Source organism: Elaeis guineensis, chromosome 3 (assembly GCF_000442705.2).
Source record: "Elaeis guineensis isolate ETL-2024a chromosome 3, EG11, whole genome shotgun sequence".
Lineage (NCBI taxonomy): Eukaryota > Viridiplantae > Streptophyta > Magnoliopsida > Arecales > Arecaceae > Elaeis > Elaeis guineensis.
This window is the reverse complement of record NC_025995.2, coordinates 84,135,594-84,146,786: the sequence shown is the minus strand read 5'-3', so window position 1 is coordinate 84,146,786 and position 11,193 is coordinate 84,135,594. Positions and strand designations below refer to the sequence as shown.

General features: G+C 35.5%; 2 protein-coding genes across 6 annotated transcripts; both read right to left on the bottom strand.

The window, feature by feature from the left end:
• Positions 1–1,005: 1,005 nt before the first annotated feature.
• Positions 1,006–5,855, bottom strand: LOC140850814 (syntaxin-112-like). Of its 5 annotated transcripts, none has more exons than XM_073253878.1 (3): positions 4,740–5,855; positions 3,047–3,087; positions 1,006–2,729 (listed from the first exon to the last, which is right to left on the bottom strand). In XM_073253878.1, exon 3 carries the CDS (start codon positions 2,701–2,703, stop codon positions 1,798–1,800), a length of 906 nt encoding a protein of 301 aa, XP_073109979.1. In that variant the 5' UTR covers positions 2,704–2,729; positions 3,047–3,087; positions 4,740–5,855; the 3' UTR covers positions 1,006–1,797. The 5 variants fall into 5 exon arrangements, with proteins under 5 accessions (XP_073109979.1, XP_073109976.1, XP_073109978.1 ...); XM_073253875.1 differs by lacking the exon at positions 4,740–5,855 and adding an exon at positions 3,328–4,410 and having other exon boundaries at positions 3,047–3,177; XM_073253877.1 differs by lacking the exons at positions 3,047–3,087; positions 4,740–5,855 and adding exons at positions 3,120–3,177; positions 3,328–4,410.
• Positions 5,856–6,000: 145 nt separating this feature from the next.
• On the bottom strand, positions 6,001–7,861 carry LOC140856485 (universal stress protein PHOS32-like). Its single transcript, XM_073253879.1, has 4 exons — positions 7,552–7,861; positions 7,348–7,457; positions 6,429–6,547; positions 6,001–6,274 (listed from the first exon to the last, which is right to left on the bottom strand). The coding sequence occupies exons 1-4, from the start codon at positions 7,724–7,726 to the stop codon at positions 6,184–6,186; spliced, it is 495 nt and encodes a 164-aa protein (XP_073109980.1). The 5' UTR covers positions 7,727–7,861; the 3' UTR covers positions 6,001–6,183.
• Positions 7,862–11,193: the final 3,332 nt, after the last annotated feature.

The window sequence follows — 11,193 nt, the reverse complement described above, 5'->3', positions numbered from 1 at the left end:
ACACCTACTTATTGATTATTTGCAGGTGGTAAATGAAATTAAGAAAAATCGCTTCTTTCTAACTGGGCAAATATGGTGGAAACTAAAATGAGCAGTTAAAAGAGATATCATGTAATAACTTCATTACATTATTGTAGTAAGTTAAAGTAATTTTGCATCTGTATGCTTAAACTACATTTAGTGATTACTTAAGCTTTATTTCCACAATGATCATTGTGATGATTACAAGAGGGAAATCTATAAAACTTACTCCAATAGCATATTCAGAGATGTTAGGCATTCTTCCTAGCTTTTTTTTACAATTGCACCTACTTATGAAATTTCTCTAGTGATATTATTTTTCCCAAATAAGTTTCCTTTTCTTCGAATTTTTTTTAATCTCCGAAAAACATAACTTCCTAGTGGGTTTGATCATTTGGACAATGTAAAATGAGACTGGAGCATCAGTAAGGAACGAACACATTGTTTAGGTTGAGCAACAGAAAAGGCTGGTTTGGGTTTATCTCCCCTTTTTTACTTTCTTTAAGATATCAAAATCCATGTTTTTGTCAAGCTAAAGCAGATCCTCATTTTACAGCCATATCTAATAAATATTATATAAAGGCAATGGTGATAGCCATTCATCCTTTGCATGCGTATGAGTTAGTTTGTAACAGTCATCTATGATACTGAATGAAACAAATTGGCTCATGAAACAGAATGTTAATAATGAAAATGGCAGAGACATGAAATTAACATGCTTGCTGATCTCAATGTGCTTCTTGAACACTGCATGGATGCATGATAGAAATCCTTTGGTTTTGAGAGCTTATGAGGAACCAATTTGGATGATATCTTGCTCACTAGATACTAATGCCAGATATTCGGCAGGAGTTTATTTTTTATATAGAATAGATGAAAGAAGAAGGATGATTACTGACTGCAACATTAATATGGACATTGTACTCTACAGAAAATATTTGAGACTATGTCACAAAACCAGTGTCTTAAAATGACAAAAAGATGAATGAAATCAGTGCCTTGGAACAACATAACACAAAATACAGGCATGATTGCTATATAAAATATACCAACATCGGCTGCATAAGTTATGCAGACTAAAGTTCTTTTGACACCTTATTGCCCAATTTGTACTATGGAGTAATTAGGTGTTAATACGGAGAACCAGAAATGACTGATCCCCACTGTAGGCACTACTGCCATGTAAAGTCGAGAACATAGGTTTGTTAAATAAGCCTACATGCAGTTCCAACACCAGATATAGACTTGGTCTCCATTGACATCTAAAACAAAAGCCAAAACCATTAAACCAGTATCATTTAACAGCATCCTGTAACAATTAATGCTGGAGACTTCGTAAACTGAGAATAGATATGTAAAAATCCCAGAACAGAAAAAGAATGACAATCCTTCAGATCAAGCTGCCACGCCAGAGGCCTCTACCTCTTAAGGCCACACTATCCCACAGTGCAAAAATAGTTTGGCTATGAAAACTGTGAGCTGTGAGAAAAAAAACGTACAATGTATGCCCGGTAAAACAGGTGAGGAAAAAACTGCATTCTTTGTAGAAAAACATCAAGCCTGCAGACCAGATCTCCAATTCAATTTCCACCAATTGTTCTCCCAGTTATTAGATTTCTCCAAAAAGGACCATTAGAATATGACTAAACAAAAGTAACGACAACCAATTCTTGGAAATATACCAACTAAACCAGAAGATTAGAGACGTATACAAGCATCAACAATAACACTGTTCTCAGTTTCACAAAGAAATACTCCAAGTTTGTCAATGAGTGTCTAAAAGCCATCGAGGATCGGAATCAGACAAACGGCTAAGACAATCAGCACCAAGGCCCAAACGCAATATGTGCACTTCCTGTTCCTCTTCCTCAAAGCATTGGCAGAGATGAGGCTATCAGTTCCACCACTTATGTAGTCTTTCGCACGGACGACATTCTCCTCGATGTCATTTAACTGCTCCCCCTGCACCTCCACCATGATTGCCATATCTAGAAAGACCTGATGCAGTTGCATCAAGCTCCTCTGTATATCACTTACAGCCTTCTGCCTCTCCATGATCTCCAAGTCCACTTCACCTTTCTTGTCCAACAACCCAACCTGGCTGCCACCTGAGAGCATCTTCTCTATCACCTCCTCTGTTGCCACTTCTCCTGTAGCATTGAAGTACTTCCTCTTCAGGGCTTCTTTGTGCTCGGCGAGTATCCGCTCTCTTAATGACTGAAACCCATTCATCATTTCCCTGAGCTTGGTTCTCAGACCATTGGTGACTGAAATCCTAGTCCGGTCAACAGGACTTCCTTCTCCAAAGCGAGCCGATAAGCCACGATTGGCAATGTTGGATCGGTCGAGAGCTTCGAGCCTCGCTTTGATGATCTTGGCCTTGCGAAGGACGGATACCACATCGGAGTCCATTCGGTCCCTCAGCCCCCGGAGGACCTTGGCACTGTGAGCCGACTTGGTCTCTTCATTCAGGAACTGCAGGTCAAGTAGGAGGCTGGAGATGTCCTCCATGTCACACTGGATGGCTCCAATCTCTACAAAGAAGAAGGAGAGGTTCTGGTCTTCGGCACAGCTGAGCCCTCCTGTCTCGAGGTCGAGGATGGGGTCGGCCTCCAAGTCCTTCAGCGCCTGCTTCTTGAGTTCAACATAACTCATGAAAGACCTTGTCATGAGATCATTCATCTTCGAAACAGCTCTTGATACCCACCCTGGAGGAATAATCATTCAAAATCGCCATGAAAGCGGAGCGTCATCTCAAGAAATTGATGAGCATTGATAATTCAAACGGTAAAATGAATCAGATTGTTGAAAACTTGGATAAAATCGTACAAACCAGATGGATAAATGGATTAAATTACTGAAACAAAAAACCAATGCCGTTGGAAACTCCAATGGCCAGATACATAAATTTGGTAAAAGAAAATTCACTGAAATCAACCGAAATCGCCAAGTGAATCAAATTGCTGAAACAATTGAATAAAAAGAAAAGAAAAAAAAATGACGAATGGCATTTTACGGAGCATACCCAAAATCTCCAGATGCCTACAGGGTCTGACTTGGATAGATCTGGAAAAATCAAAGAAACTCAAATAAAATACCTGAATCTGACTCCAAATTTGGAAAGAATTGTTCCGCCGAAACCGTTTCAGCGAGAGACTATCAAGAATAAAGGTTAAAGAAACCCCGATCAGAGAACAGGGATCGAAACTCAAGAAGAAATCAGAAAGAACCCATGGAAACAAACCTCACTAAGAATCAAATTTAAATAAAAATAACAAGAAAGACAGAAGGATTTGAGATGAACACCTGAAGAGAGAGAGATGCGGCAGAGATACTTCCTCCCAAAGCTCCAAGATTTCAAAGAAACGAGTGGTTTAGGGTTCGGGGTGTGAGGAGGAAACAGAGAGGGGCTAGAGAGAAAAAAAGGGAAACTTTTTAATTTCTCCGCGGTTTAGAGGGAGTTTAAATGTAGAGCAGCGGCCTTTTAAACAAGACTGAGTGAGAAGGATTTTGAAATCTTTCGGTTACGTTCTCGTTTTGGAATTTGGGGACCCAAAATATAGCCGTTGGCCCCTGAGCATATGCTGCCTATTCGCCCTGCGATGCGCAAAGCGGGGAAGAAGATATCAGGGATGGGCGCGAAGGATTGGCATACTGGCTAGTTATCGGCGCTGCGTTGCCGAATTTAGAATAAGATATTTATTATTGCATAATACTTGAGTGCTGTTTTTCTCTAGCTTTATTCGAGCATGTAACATCCGTGATATAGTATGGTTCCATCGTGGCAACCCGAGTGACGTACCAACTGCCCCTTCTGGAAATCAGTCATGAGTTTAGGTGTTTGAGTCCCGTTTCCAAGAATGGTGTTATTGTCCTAGGGATATTATTGTATAAAACAACATGTATGCTTAGTTGCAAAGGTTTTGTGCCATCCAAAAGTCGCCTTTTGGTGAAAAGAGCCACCATTGAAATCCTCGTCTAGGGATTACCCGCATGACAAAGCACAGCTTTTGAGTACAGGCATCTTAGGCTTCATAAATTAATTGGTTTGATATATAGTAAAGTCACTGGGGGCTGGTTTTGATTAACTTCTTATAATTTATGGATTTATTTTGCGGGTATCTGAATAGACTTAGGAGGTATTTGACAGCATATAATTTTGACAGAATTACATATAATTTTATAACAGATAATCGGATTACATCGTTGGTTTCACCATTTTTACAGATAATAATGCTGCATTATATGTAATACAATATTACTTCAAAAAAAGATAATCTGATTGTCTAGAAGGGGGTGGCTATATAATTACATATAATCGTATAATCCTGCAACAAGATAACTTCAGAACTAAAATATCCCCATCAAAATAATTTTAAATCTATATTAAATAAATTATGGGTAGCCACAATTAGTAAAAATAAAAAGAAAACATAATGAGTGATTCCAGCTAGTGATATCACCGAAAATGGTTGGTCCCGAAATTAAGTTGTTCCTCTAGAAATAGACAATAATCAAAAAGCAAGGATGTGGGTACTTTGAAAAAATTAGTTTATATTTCATGTAATCTAAATTGTATACCAAATACTGCAATGTAGGATTCCCTATTATTTTACAATAATATTACTGCACATACCAAACACTGTAATATAGGATTCTCTGTTATTTTATCAGATAATCATATTTTCTCTGCAATCATATTACCATAGCAATATTACCTATGTAATGCATCAAATGCTTCCTTATACCCAGATTTTCTTATTGCATATAGTCTCGAGACTTGGAAGCATTGTGCTCCCCTTTTGTTTACTCTCTTTTGAACCTGACCAAGAAAACAATGGCGATAGAATTTCAGAAAACAGAGTCATGTATCAGCAATTAAAGACATCAAAAATATGAGTGCAGTTTACAAGAGGTAGCAATATCAAGTAGCCCCCAAGTCTCACCCTATATTAAATTGTTGGAAATTTGTTTGTATGTGAAATCACCTTTACAAGGTTTAACCCCTAAGATATTCTAAGATCTCCTTTGATCCAATAGGGTATCAAAATATCAGCTAGTAAAATAGAAAAGATAAACATAAATTTATACTTGAATTATAATATTTAATAATAAAAAATTAATGAAAGAATAGAAAGATTAAAAAATTTAGCCAATATATATTTAGAATGTATCCATTGATATTGCAAGACACATTGGTTTTTGTTGTTCAAGTAATTGATAAGGACCAATATCTTGTATATCTTATCCATGTGCGAAATATTAATAGCTAATGGTTATAACTAAAAGAAAGGCCTAGGCTATTTTGATATCCTTTTTTTTGTACCTAGAATCACAATTTTAAGAACTCTTCTTGTCATTGCTTTTGTCAATAAACTAATTATTTATCAAATAAATATGAAGATTGTATTCCTAAATAAAGATCTAGAAAAAGAGATCTCTATGGAACGATCTTGTTCGAGTAAGTTAGTTTGCCATTGCCGGTGCTTCTTCTATTCTAAGATCTTCTCTCTCTCTCTCTCTCTCTCTCTCTCTCTCTCTCTCTCTTTCTAGGCTGAACAAGTTCTTTGGATCAAACCTCCAGATGTGATGTTAAGTTTCAGAGCGAGCTGAGTTCGTTATACCTTGGGGACGATCTCATTATACACTAATATAAGAGTGCGAAATTCATTCATAAGGTAGTGTGCTTACACATCCTGCTTTGGGTGCACCTTCAATTTTATCTCTTGCATTATGTATTCTAGTTATCTATAAAGTTTAATTTTTTGTATGCAGTTATTAGCAATTTAGCATAATTTCTCAAACAGCTTCCAACATAAAGTACTTCAGGGAAAAAATGTTGGGCACTTCTCATTCACCAGCAAACATGCAAATAAAAAGAAAAGAAAACATTATATCCATCATACACAGTTAATCTTCTCCATCTAGTAATAACAAATGCAGCAACTTCAATGAGGTGATAAAATAAACATAAAAGGATAACAAAGAACGGACCTTACCATAAAGTCACAACTAAACATGCCTAACGTATAAAAGTCTGATAAACACAACATGAATAAGCCAATAAAATTCAGCACCTCACAGTAATATAAAGTACTGCTATTTGGATAACCACAGTAATATGATTATAATAACATTCAAGTCTTCTGCACAAATCCCTTCCTAGGCCTTAGACATGGGTGTTCCCTTCACCACTGTGACCGGGCAAGAGGCATTGGACACCACATAGCTGCTAACACTTCCAAGCAACAATCTGCATCCAATTCCCACTATAGCTTTTAGAATAGATGCTTTTTTTCAGTAGAAGATAGTCAAATAAAGAAATAAGTGGTTATTTCTCAAAAGAAAAAAAAAAAAGAAAAGGAAAGAAAAAAAAAAAAAAGAATGAATGGCAAATTAGGATAGACCTTTTAAAGGATCCTAAGCCCCTGCTTCCAACTACAAGTGAGTCTAGTTTTAGGTCCTCCACTGCATCACAGAGCTTCTCCCTTGGATCACCCCAATAAATCTTGGAGACCACTATCACCTGTTTCCAATCAACAAAATGGCATCACCAGTTCTGATTTTTTTTTTTTTTTTTAAAGGCATAGATCAAACTCATGGACTTAGGAACAATTATTACTTTTTAAGTCTGTGATCAACACAATATTTAGGTAGCAATCAGTATGTTCGATTAACTGTAAGTATGAGTTGCTTGAAAATATTTCAGATGTTCTTTAATTTTATACTCAATAAACTTAACTATGAGTTGCTTGACTAAACTTTAGTTTTATGTTTTTTTGATTCTAACTAAATTCACATAGTATTAGAGTTCTACTACTTTTGCTATAAGATAAAATGAAAAGGTCTGATCACCCTGAAATTTCGTCTATAGCGAAGACTATCTGGTAGGCGCATAGCCTCACCCTGACCATGAATAAAAACTTAGGCTCCACTATTTTCTAGTTGTCCATAAAAGTTGTTTATTATTTTAACATTTTTATGACTAATTATTTCTTCCAATCTTACCATAAAATATTATTTTCTATAGGCATATGTTGGCTAAGATATCCACTAAAGGACTAGCGGATATCTTTATGGGCATCTGAGAGGAAACCTACAGTTTCTGATTTCAGATCTGATGCAATCTAATGAAATTGTTTGTTTTCATCTGCCAAAACCTAATTTTTACGAGAGCTGGAATGGATCTAAAACATAAACCCAAATTGGCATGTTCTTTTTTTCTTGTTGGTAGATACATGTTCTTTGAAAACTGATCCCAATCCAACTTGACCCATTAGCAGCCAAATCTAAAATAGTAAAAGAAGAAAAGATGTAAGCTATTACCTGCTTAGTCTTGGATGCAGTGTCTAGGATATCCAGCACCTCCCTATCCGGATTGATCCCATACTGCTTTGGTAAGTTCATCTCTCTAAACTCATCAAGAGGAATCAAGGCTGCAATAATTTTAAGATAGATGTTAGGAACACCCACAAGAATTCCCAAACTTGCAAGCTTGGATAGGCCAAGAAAGAAGTTGATGGCAGAGACGTGATCCCGAGTCCTCCCACAGCTGCTTCTGTGCACGATCAGACTTGCCGGACTGCACATGGATCACAACGATGCGATCGCCGCTGCCGACCAAGTTATCGATGGCCCACCGGACCGCCGCTTTGCTCGACGCAGAGTAGTCCATGCCGACGCCCACCGTCCGATTTCCTCCCATGTTTTCTCAAGATCTCCCTCAAAGTTTCTTCTACCTAGGAAACGAATGAAGTATGGAGGTGAGCGCACTAGAAGGAATATGTTGCTATACTTTGGGTGTCCTGAATCTCAAGGGAATTGGAGTTGAGATGAGGCCATCTTGGCTATTTTATCCACTTGAAACTTATTCCATATTGGCTTTAGTGGTCATCATGTTCCTGAGAAAAATATGACGAGTGGGACACCACAACCTTATTCTAGAAGGCACTACATATTACCAGAAACCGCTGGGGATTGCTGATTGCTTAAGGTTTTTGGATTCTTGTGGCAGAAAGATAAACAGTTGAGAATAACCGCTTTTGCAACAGGGACAAATCTATGGGCTGCTCTGGTCTTCCTGCAGGTGGGAAAAGCCGAGAATAATTCATTCAATGTCATCATCCTCAACTTATTCTTGTTACAAGTTGCACCATTCAATGGGTCAACGAGTGACTTGGAAGAATGGTATTGAAGTACCTTCCAGTCCTTGCAAAGCCTAGAAGCTTAAGACTTGTTCAATTCGAGATGTCTAACTTTGTATAAAAGACTAATGATACAGAAAATGCTGCAAGTTAACCATCCAGTCACTGACCAGTTCCCCGGTCTTATATGGGAGTTGATGGTGATCGGTTGACCACTGCCTAATCTATCTTCCATGTATTGCATCTGTTCCATGGTTGTGAAAGAATTGGTTGTCTTCCAATTGCTACAGTTAGTTTCCTTCCTCTCTTGGAACCAATGGATGAAGTAATGTTTCATTAGGAGGAACAAACATTATTGTTAATTACAATGATTAAATGATTAAGAAAGCTTCTTTGAGATTAAAAAAAGCTAGGCTTTGTCTGTTTTCTCATGAAGAACGAAGGGAAGGAGAGAACCGCTTGGCCTCTGAAGACCACGCGTGGCTCAGCAAAAAGATAAGGTTTAGGCGACCTGATGTGGCTGCCAAAGATCGAGAGCGGGGCTTGTCTGGTTTGACCTCTCTGGCTCTACTTTGGACAGGCCGGGAGAAACGTTTTTGGCCCGCTGGATTAGACTGGGCTAGAATTTTCTTGGTCAATAGAGTTTGGGCTGGGTTTAGGCTTGGTCAACTTGGGCTCCAAAGTGGATCAATTCACCCATGATTCAACCAGTTTGCTGCTGCTTCCATCTAGTCTCGGGAGCATAAGAGGGAGACATTACGTTGCCAATATTTATTGGTTCAAAGTTGTTTTAAGTACACACGGACATGCGTGTATCAATTTTGGGCTTGACTTTGTCTAAAGATACTGAAGAAGCTCTAGCAACCAATCAAATCTTTTACGCATGCAAAATGCAATCCCCTTATGATAAAAAATGCTGCAATTTGATGATAGAAATATGTTTTGAAACATTGTATAGATGATTTAAGAGAGATAGAAGACGAGTAATGCAACCATACATTCCACTCATTGTCCAAAAAATCCTTTGAATTGGATATAGGGGTCTGCGGTTCGGTTAACCAAAAACTGAACCGAACCGTTAATTATTTTGATATTTGATTCGATTTTTTTTTCAAAATTTTGATTTTGATTTAAAATTGAATCGAAATTTTTAATCGATCCGATCTTTTATATTTAATTTGATAACTTTGATTAACCGAAAATCAAAATTATCTAATCTCCTTCGATTTAATATTTAGATGTAGTCTAAGTATTACTTGAATCAAATCAAAATTAAAAATCCAAACCAAAATTAAAAGCCCAACATAGAAAAGTCCAAAATCGAATTACCGAACTGAGCCGAACCAAAATTATTTCGATTTGGTTTGTTCAATTTTATACTACTTTGATTCGATTTTGATTTTATAAAATATAAATTTGAAAGTTTGATTTTTCAGAACTTTGGTTCGGTTTGAACCGAAAAAACCGAATGCACACCCTATTCGGATTTATTCTTTTTTAAATTTTGATATTTTTAGTTTAATTCTAGAGATAAATGTAGATTTTTTTATCCTATTTCATGTAAGGTAATTTGAAGAATCAAAATCCAAACGAAGGAAAAGGAATCTTTAGATTGGTTGACATGATAAATATAAATACCAAAAATATAAAAAACTACAAATTATTGTCGATCACCACTTATAAAAATAAACAATGGAATGTCTATTATTCTAATATATATTGTGATGGATATGCATATGTGACAAAAAATCTCATAAACGATACTTAAAAACTAATAGATGATCCATGTTTGTAAATAGGTCTATGAAAATAGATTAAAATATTATAAAATTAAAGTGGATAGAGAAGAACTAGATAAATATCACAATATTTCAAAGAACAATAGAAGGCTATCTTATCATAGCCAACTTTATAAATTATCTTTACTAATCTCAATTCACTATTTATGGAGCTTTTAAATGCACCGCATTAGATGGAAAAGAAGAGTATATATTGAAGCTTTTGATATAGGATAAGATCCGATAAAAATATTTTTTATCTTAAGTCTATCTCAAATTATAATTTTACTAAAATATGGTTTAAAAAGCTAAGAATTTAGGCAATTAGCTATTTAATTATCCTTTCCATTGCCATCCCCTTCGATCCATCCGTGCCTTGTTTGGATAATGGAGAGAAGAGAAAATAAGAGAATAGGAGGAGAGAAAATAATAGAAGAGAAGAAAATTGAAAATAACTCTCTCCCTTAAATTTCTATGTAAAAGAGAAAATAAAAGAAATTTATTTGAATCAATTGGTTTGGGGATGAATGAGTAATAAAAAAATCATATATTATGAGTATTTTGGTATCTCTTTTTTGAGTTATTTCTCTTTTGAAGAGAAAAGTAATGACTTTGGAGGGAATTAACTTTTTTATATTTATCTTATTTCTTCTTTACTTGTTATTTTTCTATCACAATAGAGAAATTTAACTATTTTACTCATTTTCTTTTCTTAATCCAAATAGTAGTATTATGGAGCATTAGTTTGTAATACTAATATGAAAATAAATTTAACTTTTAAAGAATTCAATTAGCTAAAAAAATTAATCTTGATATTTTAAGGTTAAAATATTAGATATCTTAGAGGCTAGAGAGGTATTGAAGTAATTTTGTAACACCTTCTTTCAAATTTGATAAATAAATAATTTTTTTTCAAGCAAAATACTCATTTTCTAGAATAAAAGTGAGGGCATATACATATTCTATAGGTTTCGTGGGAAATACTAGAATTTACTTTTGTATGTCTTGTAGAAAAATTATATTCATTCATAATACAACTTTATGCATGATTCAAAACTTGTTATTACAAATATTATGATGTTATTAGAACCAACAATAACACATTGTTTCAATATAAATGGGCCATGACCATTGTCATCATCACCATCATCATTATTGATTATGTTTATTATAATCTAAAATATTTTACATAAATGTTCTTCCTTGTTTTTCCCTATCATGATAACTATATCACGTAATTGTAAATCTTT